The sequence below is a fragment of the Haliotis rufescens genome, unplaced genomic scaffold (assembly GCF_023055435.1).
Source record: "Haliotis rufescens isolate VD_foot unplaced genomic scaffold, xgHalRufe1.0.p SCAF_8, whole genome shotgun sequence".
Lineage (NCBI taxonomy): Eukaryota > Metazoa > Mollusca > Gastropoda > Lepetellida > Haliotidae > Haliotis > Haliotis rufescens.
This window is the reverse complement of record NW_025964372.1, coordinates 18,603,213-18,616,871: the sequence shown is the minus strand read 5'-3', so window position 1 is coordinate 18,616,871 and position 13,659 is coordinate 18,603,213. Positions and strand designations below refer to the sequence as shown.

At 41.8% G+C, this 13,659-nt stretch overlaps 1 protein-coding gene across 2 annotated transcripts in view; it reads left to right on the top strand.

The window, feature by feature from the left end:
* The window catches only part of LOC124142466 (hemicentin-1-like), a 128,685-nt gene that overhangs the window by 38,947 nt on the left and 76,079 nt on the right, over positions 1-13,659 (top strand). For both annotated transcript variants that reach the window (XM_048389608.1, XM_048389609.1), the window contains exons 10-23: positions 539-630; positions 1,552-1,818; positions 2,933-3,057; positions 3,519-3,663; positions 5,791-5,973; positions 6,306-6,401; positions 6,662-6,934; positions 7,330-7,614; positions 8,005-8,277; positions 8,786-9,064; positions 9,740-10,015; positions 11,023-11,328; positions 12,160-12,447; positions 13,234-13,515. In XM_048389608.1, the coding sequence (XP_048245565.1) occupies positions 539-630; positions 1,552-1,818; positions 2,933-3,057; positions 3,519-3,663; positions 5,791-5,973; positions 6,306-6,401; positions 6,662-6,934; positions 7,330-7,614; positions 8,005-8,277; positions 8,786-9,064; positions 9,740-10,015; positions 11,023-11,328; positions 12,160-12,447; positions 13,234-13,515 (3,170 nt within the window). The remainder of the gene's footprint in view (positions 1-538; positions 631-1,551; positions 1,819-2,932; positions 3,058-3,518; positions 3,664-5,790; positions 5,974-6,305; positions 6,402-6,661; positions 6,935-7,329; positions 7,615-8,004; positions 8,278-8,785; positions 9,065-9,739; positions 10,016-11,022; positions 11,329-12,159; positions 12,448-13,233; positions 13,516-13,659) is intronic.

Sequence of the window (13,659 nt, the reverse complement as noted above, 5' to 3'; positions counted from 1 at the left end):
GCTGGTGTCAGCTTCATTATTTGTGTGATGGTGATGCCAGGCATTCTGTTTTTCAGTTTACTGATCATACCAGTCACTTTGTATTGAAGTTGGTTGGTTGGTTTGTTGTTTAACGCTGCACTCAGCAATATTCCAGCTATATGACAGCGGTCTGTAAATAATCGAGTCTGGACCAGACAATCCAGTGATTAATATCATGAGCATTGATCCACACAATTGGGATCGATGACATGCATCAACCAAGTCAGCGAGCCTAACAACCCGATCCCGTTAGTCGCCTCTTACGACAAGCATAGTCACCTTTCATGGCAAGCATGGGTTGCTGAAGACCTAATCCAACCCGGATCTTCACTCGTTTGTAATGAAGAAAGAAGTAGGTTGTGCTGAATTAATGGTCATGTTTGAAGCTGTTACCTTGCTGCTATTGGTTAAGTAACACTCACTCCTTTTAGTCTGCTGTAACCTTTTATCTCCCTATGATTCCATACATGTACATGTGCAGATTATCTGTCTGTTGAGGTTGTATTGTTGTGTAAAGGAATGTGCAGAGGGAGGACGTGGGGCGCTATGTGTGCAAGGCCAGTAACGAGGGGGGATCCACTGAGGACAAGGTATTCCTCAGGCTTCAAGGTGAGATGTTATATGTCATATTAATACCACAGGTGAGATGTTGTGTATCATGTAAATACCACAGATGAGATGTTATATATTATGTATATGCCACAGGCGAGATGTTATGTATCATGTTTATACCACAGTTGAGCTGTTATGTTTTGTATATGTACCACTTGTAAGATGTTGTATATATACCATGGATAAGATGTTATACATGGTACAAATACCACAGGTGAGATTTTATATATCGTATATGAACAATAGGTGAGATGTTATGTATCGTATATGAACAACAGGTGAGATGTTATGTATCATGTTTATACCACAGTTGAGCTGTTATGTTTTGTATATGTACCACTTGTAAGATGTTGTATATATACCATGGATAAGATGTTATACATGGTACAAATACCACAGGTGAGATTTTATATATCGTATATGAACAACAGGTGAGATGTTATGTATCGTATATCAACAACAGGTGAGATGTTATATTTTGTCAAAATACCACAGGTAATATTTATTATGTCATATCCCATTTCTAAGGGTAAGGTGAAATTGGGTTTAATGTCGCATCCAAGATTACTGCACTTATATAGCGAGTGTGTGTGTGTGTGTGTGTGTGTGTGTGTGTGTGTGTGTGTGTGTGTGTGTGTGTGTGTGTGTGTGTGTGTGTGTGTGTGTGTGTGTGTGTGTGTGTGTGTGTGTGTGTGTGTGTGTGTGTGTGTGTGTGTGTGTGTGTGTGAGAGAGAGAGAGACAGGTGAGAGATGTTTCATAACATTATTATGTGCTGCAGGGGAGATGTTTGCTGTCATTTACTTTAGATGAAGAATTGAACTAAATAATTACTAGTTACTTAACATTCCATGTTTATTTTAAAAGTAATCAAAACTTTACCATTTTTGTATTTATTTAATTCTGACCTGAATGTTTAGAACCGCCGATTGCCAGAACTATCCCCCGATCTCAGAACTTCCTCGTTGGTCGAACCATCAACGTGACGTGTATTGCTGATGGATACCCTCTGCCCAAATACAGCTGGATGCGAGGAGGGAAGTTTATAGTTCCGAACAAGCGAATCTATTTCGAAGATGGTGTGCTCATAATCAAAAAGATTCAGCGAACTGACGAGGGTGATTACGAATGCTTGGCCAAAAACCCAGCAGGAGAGGACATAGCCATTGCTCGAGTAAATTACATTGGTGAGTATCTCATTCCTTGATGTATGATTCTTGCTTTGGCCACTATGCAACTGAGTGCCAGACCAATTTATTTCATAGCTTTCCAAATGTGCCAGACCCGTGAAGATTCCGGGGTAGAATAGGTCTTCAGCAACCCATGCTTGCCGTAAAAGGCGACTATGCTTGTCGTAAAAGGCGACTTACGGGATCGGGGGGTCAGGCTCGCTGACTTGGTTGATGCATGTCATTGATCCCAATTGCATGGATCGATGCTCATGATATTCATCACTGGATTGTCTGGTCCAGACTCGATTATTTACAGACCGCCATCATATAGCTGGAATATTGCTGAGTGCGGCGTTAAACAACATACCAACCAACCAAATAACCAACCAAATGTGCCAAACCAAAATCTTTTAACATTTCGAGAGAATAGGAGTAGGTATTCTGTTAAGGTTTGCTCATGTCAAACATACTCGGGGGCACAGGTGATTGGCTGTGTAGAGTTGTGTCCCTTGGACATGCCAGAAACCTATGACAGTGAGTTCAAATCCTGGTCCAACCCTATTTTGTTTCTTGGTTTGTCAGCACCATAACCCCTGCTCATGGGTTTCACCAAAGTGATAAACATCTGAGACCGTCATCACTTCGGGCTTTCCTCCCACGTCAAGCTGACACAGCCATGATATAACTGGAATACTATTAAAAGAGGCGTAAAACCCAACTTACTCAAACTCTGACTTAGTTGTAGTTTTCATTCTCACATCTAACTCAACAGCCTTTTTGACAAATAGGGGGCGGTTGGGTAGCCTAGTGGTTAAATCGTTCGCTCGTCACGCCAAAGATCCGGGTTCAATTCTTGACATGGGTACAATGTGTGAAGCCCATTTCTGGTGTCACCCGCCGTGATATTGCTGAAATATTGCTATAAGCGACATTTAACCATACTCTCTCACTCACTCACTTTGACAAAAAGAAAACAATAATTATTATTATTCACAAGCATTTTCAAAATCTCATGTCAATTTTATGCTGTGTTTTTTCAAAAGTCACCACTCTTTATACAGTTGATCTTGCCTAATATGGAATTACCAGTCATGTGACAAGGTTGAATCATGTTTATTAACTCTTGCAGAATCACCACGTATTCGTCAGTATGAGAGGAGGATGCTGGTTGCCACCGGCGACAGAGCTCGACTGGCGTGTGAGGCTGAGGGCATCCCAGCGCCTGAGATAACATGGTACAGAGGGGAACGGAAGGTGACTAGCCACACCTCAGATATTCTTATTGCTTTGGAATGTTCATGTATCAGTAAATGTCTTAAGACCTGCATCACTTTTGGCTTATCTCCCAAGTTAAGCTGACACCATGATATAACTGAAATACTGTTCAAAGCAGTGTTAAATCCAAGTTATAGTGGAAGTTATGTCATTTGTATTCCACAAAGCGATCTTAGTGCTAAGGTGATCGTAACTCCCAAACTTGAACATATCTCTAGACTTAATCATAGTGCCTAGATCCATAGTTCAAACCTTTGTAGCTCTTTGGGGTTTTTTTTACTCTGGCTTAAATATTAATATTGACATTACAATTTTCGTATCATTATGATAATTTTGTCAAGTAGTGCCCACATGTCTACTGGTGTAAGTACTGGCAAAAAATGTGACCTACACACAAGTAGATATTCTGACAGTATTCATACTGAAATTGACTGTTTCAGCTTCAGTCTGCGTATAATGTGGACATTACACGTAGTGGACGCCTCATCATCAGGAACGTGCAGGAAATGGATGCAGGAGACTACCGATGTGTTGTTACCAATGAAGCTGGCTCTGACGATGCTAAAGTGACACTGGAAGTTGGGTGTAAGTAGCCCAGGGCCATGTTTCACCAAATGATCTGGCCCTACCATATAAGGCTTAACGGTTACTCTGAAAACATAATTTTGATGGAAACAAGCAGCTTCATTTAAGTTGAAAAGGAGCCTCAGTGAGATCAATCTCATGAAAATCAGATCTTAGTTCTCGCTGCCGCTAAACAAAGATATGAAGACATCCCATTACAGGTCACGTAAGACCGACCTTTCGCAAACTCTGACCGACCAATGGAATTACTGACAAGAAGTCGACATTAGCCAATCAGAAGGCAGCTTTCTTGTGCTTTACGGCACCAATTTCAAATTGGCGACTACGCTTCGAAACATATTTTGACAAATTCTCGATTAAAAATTTGAAACCTGAACAAAAGAATGTTCTAGAATGGCTAATATATGGTCTAGGTTGTATAGATTTAGTCGTTAAGTCTGTAACTATCGTTCGGAACACCCCGTTTTAACGTTCTCGAGGCTGCATGATTAGAAATCACATTCCGACTGTCACTTTTATGATCTGGTAAGCGACGCTCTGATTGGTCGGATGGAAGGTCGTTCTGACGTGACCCCTAATGGGATGTCCTCAGATCTTTGTTTAGCAGTAGCGAGAACTAAGATCTGATTTTAATGAGATTGCAGTGAGATGGGAGATTCTGTGGAAAATCTAGACTTGCTGTATTTAAGGCTATATTATTTCAGTAAGGCTTGGGCGGAAGAGAAAGTAATATGGTTCAGGGACTGTGAGACGGACAATTTGTGGTTGCCTAACCCTTACTTTTCCTCACAACAAGGATCTTTGAACACACTCAATACCTCTTAGGTTTATTAACCATAAATCCCTTATACCCAGCTTCACAGCAAATAGGACTCACATGACATAGCACAAGTTAACCTCAGCTCAATCAAACAGCTGTTTTCTATCAATTTTTAATTTGTGTTCATTCTTTTTCAATGTCACATTAATACATGTTGGTAAGATAAATTTGTTGTAGCAGGATAACTCGGGGTACTTTTATGCGTCCCTCGTTAGGTTTTATACCACTCTTCACTGGCGATGAATAAAACCCCATGTAAACCTCGGGATTGTGCTACAACTTATAATGTTTTGAGAATGCTAAGTGTCAATCTACACCTGGCACTTTTTACACAAGAATAACTGTCTCACGAATTAATTTTAATAGACAAACAGCCATTTTATTTTGAAATGTCAGGATGGCATTTAACACCAGATTGTGCTCCTAGTCTTTTCGTGTGGATATAGGACTGATTGTCTTCACTCAGTAGATCTTCCTCGCTTTCCTCGCTGCTCTCAAGACTATTTTTAGACTAACCACTGGCTTATATTGATATGGACGAATATGTGTGAGGTCATTGAGCGAACATTCAACGTTGTCATCGACGGCATTGTTAGATGATGCCGGGGCGAAGGCTAGTAATCTACCATACACTATTCAGAAACAGTGATCGTCTGCAAGTCAACTCTCCGCTGTGACGTCACCTCAATCATTAACTCTCTCAGTAGTTTCATGAATACGAGTAGGTTTTCAGGTGTTTTGCCTTTAGAATTTTTTCAAGATGCTTGTGTTAATATGCCTTATATAAATGATTTAATCCCATACTTTAGTTTACTGTAAATCTCCTTCAAGATTATGTTCACATCTTCCTGTTCCGTTTTACAGCATGTATCATTAATTAATGTGACACAGGCAACAGACTGGCCAATGTTTCAACTTTGATAAAAAAAATTGGACCAGGGTGCAAGCTGGTTTTGTCAGGTGTAACCTGGTTTTGTTAGGTGCAACTGGGTTTTCATGCCAACATGTACCTGGTGCAAGTTAAATCAAGTTCCTTAATTAGGGGGGCGGTCGGGTAGCCTAGTGGTTAAAGCGTTGCTCGTCACGCCGAAGACTCTGGTTCGATTCCCGACCTGGGTACAATATGTGAAGCCCATTTCTGGTGTCCCCCGCCAGACTGCTGGAATATTGCTAAAAGCGGCGTAAAACCATACTCACTCACTCCTTAATTAGAGCCCTGATCATTGACAGCAGTGTTGAGCAACAGTACCTAACTCTCTCACTCCAAGCAGCATTTTCATGTAGCATTCAATTCATGTTTGTTACAGCACCTCCAGAGATTATCCGGCCACCCGGTAATGTTGGCATTGAGATTGAGAGGAATGGCACTCTGGAGTGTGAGGCGACAGGGATGCCGCCACCAAAGATCATTTGGCGACGTGGTGATGGCAAGCCTCTCGACACCAGTGGCAGATTCCAACAGCTGCCTTCCGGCGGTCTACATGTGTCTAGTGAGTAGAATTTAGTCAAGTAATCTTCCTTTTGCTGACTATTTCTAGTGTAAGTTCAAGTCACTGCTGATTATTATTTTTTTGGCATCAATCTGTAAGGACTGAATTAGTGTAAATTAGTGTAAGTAGTTCCAGGAAAACATTGTGCTGCTGACTATAAGAGAATGGCTGGTCCTGTTATTTAAAATAATAAAGTCTCAGCACAATTATAGGATTCTGTTGTTGTGGAAATCTATCCAAACTTTGTAGGCACTGTAAGAAAATTGCATCTTATTCCTTGAGGTACCTTTTGTGACATGTTGAACCTATAATGTGTCTTGAATGTTTGGCAGACATTGGGCTCGGAGATGAGGGTATCTACACGTGCCTGGCGCAGAATGCCTTTGGTGTCAATGACGCTTCTGCCTTCGTCAGCGTCACAGGAATAGGTGAGCTAGTTTTTGGTCTTGAAACCTGGTTGAGATTGGGGTGCAGAAGAGTTCTCCAGTACCCCATGCTTGTCACCCTGTGGGGTTCCAGGGCAAAGTAGTTACCAAGTACCAAATACTTGTCTCCTAGTGGGGTTCCAGGGCAGAATAGGTCCCTGGCACCCTCTGCTCTCCCATTGTGTATCGAGGGATAAATACATCACTTACTGTTTCAATGTGGCCACTGATCACCTACTTATACCCCATCACTTACTGTTCAGTGCGGCCGCTGATTGCCTACACCTACCCCATTGTGAAGGTCCAACAAGGGGAGAAGGCAGAACTGGAGTGTGTCGTCCTGCTCGGTAAACCCACACCGAAAATCAACTGGATGAAAAATGGACGAGTGCTGACCCCTGGTGGCAGGATAAGAAAGACAGGTCCAGGGAAGATGGTGATCTCCAACATCACTCATGACGATGATGGAGAGTACGTCTGTCACGCCAGCAACATTGGTGGTAACGCCACATACTCCATCAACGTGGATGTGTTAGGTAAGAACCATCCTTCTGAGATCTCCTACCTCACCTCAGTAAATTTTGATCTTGATGCGTAAAATTTCGTCATTTTTTTCTTTCCTTGAAATAAAGTCGAATTCCACCATCTTGTTTCTGGAGAAAATGGATCGTAATTTATTTGAACTGTTCTGTGTGTACAAGTGGGAAATTATGTAAGTCTCCATGAGCGTGAGACAAACATTGATGTTGTCATGGTTAATTTGACATTGTTCAAATAAGAAAAAGGTTTAGATAGTAAAACATGTTTTATGATTATTTCTTTCAATTTCCTCAATTTATAGGAGGACAAACTAAAAACATTTTGGCTAGAAATTAATTTGAAGCAGACACAGGGAATGTTTTCAACACTTTAAATATTATCTTACTCTCAGTTCCTCCAAAGCTGATCCAAGACGACCTTGAAGGTAACCGTAACTTCAGTGTTAACCAAGGTAAAGGAATAGTGTTGCCGTGTCGAGCTGTGGGCGACCCTCGACCTACTTTCCAGTGGTACAAGGACGGCTCCCCCATCTCCCTCAGCGACATCCACTACTTCATTCGCAATGACGGCAGCCTGGAGATATTCAGTGCCGACCCTGGTGACACCGGCTCCTACAAGTGTGTTGCTTCCAACATTGCTGGCGGCACTGAGAAGGTCATGACCCTTGATGTTAGGAGTAAGTTATCGCAGCAAGAAATCTGCTTTTCAAGAACAGAAGAAAATGTTTGTTTCAGATTGATGCATGCAGACAAATATTGAAAAAAATATACAACTTTTATTAATATTTTAGAGAAATTCTTAACTAAAATATCCAGTTCCTAAAGTCCCATCTACATATTTAACCCAAAGCAAATAATAAATATATCCACATATATTGTTACTAGAATAAGTATTATTTTTCTCCTGAAAATAATTTACCACCTTTTCTAAGTTCATTTTAACAAAGTACACAAAGATTTTCTTGTTTTGTTCCTTAATTTAAGTATCTTAAGTTTTTCATGCAGTTATATGTGGCTTTTGACAAAGGATGATGTAGATTTAAAGACTGTTTTATCTGCCTGCATAGTTGCTCCCACTATTGATGGTGCACTTGATGAGACATATGAAATCTTGGAACACAAGAATATACTGCTTCCCTGTAATCCAATGGGAAAACCCAAACCCAAGACTTTCTGGAGACGGAACTTCACTCCGTTCCGCCCACGGAGTTCTAGAATCCACATAAGGGAACGAGGCCTGTTTATCAAGAAAGCCAGACTCCAAGACAAGGCCATCTATGAATGTGTAACCTCAAATGTTGCCGGCAACACAACTAAAGTCATCACGCTGATTGTCTACAGTAAGTAAAGTCAAGATAGTGTATCAAATTATGGATTGTGTTATCGATACGACAAACCAGTCCGATAAACTTGGAATCATGATGCAATAAATATGCAAATGAGGTATGTTGCAGGAAGTGCTTGGAAAGTCTATACAATGATTTAATGTATTATTGCCCAATAGACTACTTTCTGTAACTAATACCTGGAGCATAGTGGTAAAATCGTTGGCTCGTCGCACCAAAGACCTGGGTTTGATTCCTGACATGGGTACAATGTGTGAAAGCCATTTCTGGTGTCACCTGCCGTGATATTGCTGGAATATTGCTAAAAGCGAGTAAAACCCTACTCACTCACTGACACCTGGAATTATGTCTTGAACATCAATTATTTTAAGAATGATATTACATGATAAGGAGATCGAAAGAGCACTGAAAGCAAAGGTTGATGCAGATGATATTAGTTTAAAGACTGCTTTATACTCCCGGGGAACATTATGAATACCACATGAACTGTACCTCTCCCCAGGACCACCGACCATCACCGCAGGGCCGTCCTACATCACAGTGATGGAGGGGGAGCCAGTGCTGCTGGAGTGTGAGACAGATGGCGACCCAACCCCTGTCGTCACCTGGAGGAAGAACAACACCATCATGGACCTCACCGACCCAGACAGCGGCATCTTCATGATCGGAGCCGGGTCACTGACGCTGGACTCGGTTCGCCTGACGGACGCGGGGATGTACACATGTAGTGGCAAGAACCCTGCAGGGGAGGCACACCAGGACTTCAGGCTGGTGGTTCACGGTATGGGCATCATCTGTTGTCATACAAATCTATTTATACGAGTAACTGCAAATGGAATGATTGTGATGGTTTCTACTGTAAAGCTCTATATGTCTATCAATCTACTAACTGCATAAACAGCTAAACATTTGACAACACACACCTGGGTTGGTTCAGACTATTGAATATTGAAACTGTTTTATTTTATTTCATTTAGAACTGATATACTCTCCAAATGTGACATTTTGCAAAGATTTTCTGTCTGAAATTTGGAATCTGTTTAAATCACTTACTCACTCGGGGTGGTCCAGTAGCCCAGTGGTTTAAGCGTTCGCTCGTCACGCAGAAGACCCGGGTGACTCCCGACATGGGTACAATGTGTAAAGCCCATTTCTGGTGTCCTCTGCCATGATATTGCTGAAATATTGCTAAAATCGGCGTAAAACCATACTCACTCACTCACTCATTTACTCACTCACTAACCAACTGTCTGTTCCATTGCAAGATGCGTTTCTCAACAAACGACTTAAACAAGGATTGGGTGATAACAGTGTGAAATCTTGATCTTTGAACATGCTGTCAACATCTGGTTTCCCCTGAGTTCAAGACTCCATTATTTGCAGGCTGTCGTGATATAGCTGTTTTAAAGCAAACTGGGGTGTAAAACAACATTCACTCACCCACTCACTCTTCCAGCTCCACCACAGATCGCAAAAGACCTCCCGACCTACACCGAGGTCATTGAGAAAAACCCAGTGATGCTCCGATGTCCAGCAACGGGAACCCCTCCTCCGAAGATCTCCTGGCTGAAGGATGGCGTACCAGTGTCTAGCACTGACCTTGGTGTCACTCTGCGACCGGATGGGAACCTAGAGCTGGACAACGCCCTGGCAGAGGATTCGGGGGTCTACAAGTGTGTCGTAGAGAATGTGGCTGGCAATGCCAGTCATGCAGTTAATCTCAAGATACTTAGTGAGTACATATCTTTGTAAAAGTATGTATCATGAGGCACTACCACTTGGATGAAACAATATCAACAGCGCAAGGATATGTGGACTTGATTTAATAAATACTCTCAGCTTTGCTGATATTTTACACCTGTCAACACAAAATATACTCACCACCAAACGAAACGTGAATACAAGCATGTAGGTTAATATTAAAGACTTACTCATATTCAAGAGATATTAATTGGTCTGATGCACAAACGAACATACTGGTATGTTGTGTGAACCAATGCTTATGAACGCATCACATATGACGTCATAGACCCATGACTCGAGATGCACCATTTTTCTCGTACAGGATTAGCGTGCAAAGTTTGGAAATCACTGTGCAGCATGTCATGATAAGAATAAGGACACTCTGTGGTAACTCTTGGCTGATTGTTTGTTTTGTCACTAAGTGGTACACACTGGAATCATCTCTTCTTAAGGTACATACGTCCCTTGGTTTCTATGGTTCGCGTTTCTCTTGGCTGTCAGTATATAAACTTAAAAAATATATCTATATAAAATATAAAAGTATATATTTTGGTACACCTACAAAATACTGGACACCTATCCACTGTTTGTTTGATATTAGTTATAAAACAGCGCGCAAGAGTGAGACTATTTTTAGAATCAATCTTGATGAAAATCAAAATATACTGAAAAAATGAGTGGGCCTACAGTTGTATGGTTTAATGATAAATCCTCAAAATTTAATTTCAAAGCAATTCATAAGCATAAAAAATTCAGCAGCATCATAGAATCTAATTGGGCCACATTTCAACGAACATATAGTTTTTATTAACCTTGGATGCTAAGAATAATGTATATATACAATTGCATTTGTTTCAAGTTGTGTGAAGGGGCAAACCCCATGTTATTTTAGTGAGGTGACTGAATAACTTAGAAAAAGGGAGAACCTTGTGCACATTTCTTTTCCAAATCTGGTGGAAGGTACTCGGTATTCTATATGCTAGCATTTATTTTCAGTCCCTCCCAAGCTGGAAACTGATGGATCGTTTGGTAATGAGGCTGACAAGCCAACCGTCATTGTGAACAACTCCATCACCATCCGATGTCCTGTAGCAGAGGACGTTGATCCTCCGCCGATCGTCACATGGTACAAGAACGGACTGCTCCTACTGACGGATCCGGATGACCCACGCATCCTCATCTCAGACTCCGGGCTCGAACTCATCATCAGCTGGGCCCTCATCGACGACACTGCTCGGTACAAGTGCACTGCCATCAACCCCGCGGGAGAGACGGAGAAGAAGTTCGACTTGGATGTGTTAGGTGGGTGAGGGGTAATATGAGTGTGCTGCAATCTCACTGGTTGAAAATATTGACAATTTCGATTCAAAATTAGAACCTTGCCTGGATCTTTTAAGGCATATATATAAATTTATGGATCACATTTAAAATTTAAACATGACAACTGAAATATTATTCATTTTATTATGGTCCTTATGAAAACATATAAGCATTACTTTATGGCGGCCATGTTGAAAATGTCATTTCGGGGCACTACTCATTTGCATATAGACCGCCTCCATGGTCTAGTGGTAGAGCGGAAGGTCCGGGATTCGATCCCCAGCCTTGTCATATGAAAAGACGTTAAAAGATGGTACTTGTTACTCTGTCTGGCGCTCAGCATTAAGGGGCTAAAACAAGGACTGGTCGGCTCGGAGTCAGTATACTGTATCTGATTTGGGTATTCATATTAAACTGTAGGATGGTATCTCAGTGTGCCAGCACTATAAATCAGCATCAGTCCGGACTAGTACAAGCACACACTCTCTCACACGCACGCACGCACGCACGCACGCACGCACGCACGCACGCACGCACGCACACACCTCGCTTTATAAGTGCAGTAATCTTGGATGCGACGTTAAACCAAATTTCACCTCACCTCACCTCACCTCATTTACATATAATTGTTTCATTGAATGTGTGATGTCTTACTTCTTGTAAAATATGATACATTGATTCATTTATTTTTACCCTTCAGTGACCTCTATGATTTAATGTTATGTATGTATTGAGTTGTATCTGCCTGCAAGTTTAGCTTCCTTGCTCTGTTACTTTCTTTGATTTATTCTTTGCTTCGTTCCTTCCTACTAGTCCCTCCGAAGGTCGACCAAGGCTCATCTTCCCCCAACAACATGACAGTGGTGGTAGGTCAGCCCCTTTACATAAACTGTCCAGTAGGAGGCATCCCGCCACCAGTGGTCAAGTGGTTCAAGGACGGACAGCCTCTTTCCCCTGAACTTGACCCCAACATTAATGTCCTGGCAAATGGGCGGCGTCTGGAAGTGACCAATGCGAAGGTCACAGATCGGGGGTTCTACCTGTGTGTTGGGGAGAATGTTGCTGGCAAAGTGGAGGAGACCTATGAAGTCTATGTACATGGTTTGTACGCCTTGGTTCTTTTTCAATATTAGGTATTGACCTGAGGGGCGAATCTCATTCTTTTATCCAAATTTTTGGATTGGGCTGTTTCCCAAGAATGACCCCAAACTCCAACATCAATAACTACTCCAGTAAGATAACAGCCGTATCACATGAGTAAGCAACATTGACATTTATTGCACACCTATATACAGTCTTTACTCTACCAATGAATAGTTTGTCATTTCAGGTAAATGAATACTTGATTACAAACTAAATAAATGAATCAGAAGACAAAGGAAATTGCAATGTATTTACATAAAGAAATCACACGCTATATATACAGTCCAATCAAAACATGCCATTCGCCCTGAAGCAGTGCGTGGCATTGGTACTTCAATACTTGTATTAGAACAAACTCATGGGCATCGGTGTCCCTTTCCTGGTTTTTTTAGGGGCGGTTGGGTAGTTGTGGTTAAAGCGATCGCTCGTCACGTCAAAGACCCGGGTTTGATTCCCGACATGGGTACAATGTGTGAAGCCCATTTCTGGTGACCCCTGCCGTGATATTGCTGGAATATTGCTAAAAGCGGCGTAAAAACCATACTCACTCACTCACTTTCCTGGGTTTGAATCCTAGATTAGTCTGAACTATGATCCTTGGTGTTATATTGAAATTGATAACGAGAGCAGACTCACCAACAAGAAACAGTTCTCAATGCGCGACACAAGTCTTTGTTCTGGAGGTATTTGGGAATTGGAGTTTCCGATTCTGTTATCATTGACTACTGTGGTTTGTGTGTTTAGTTCCGCCTGAGGTGGAGAAGCCGGGTGAGGTGGACAGTACAGAAGTCATCATGAACGGCACACTGCGACTACGCTGTCCAGTGTCCGGCATCCCTCCGCCAACGATCACGTGGTTGAAGGATGACGCAAGTATCAAGTTCAACTCCTCCAAGTACACGTTGCTTGAAGATGGCTGGGTGCTGGAAATCAAGTTTGCCAACATCAGAGACCGAGGGAGACATTACTGTCTGGCCAAGAATATCGCAGGGGAGAACGAGAAAGCTTTTGATGTGGAAGTTTTAGGTGAGCCTCACATTCACAGTCATCAGTTTGATGATACAGTGTCATTAATAGAGTATGTTATATGAGTGTTCGTGTCATACTATATGTTTACGACACGAGTGTCTTAATTCCAGTATTACACGAGCCAGAAATTTATTTATTACC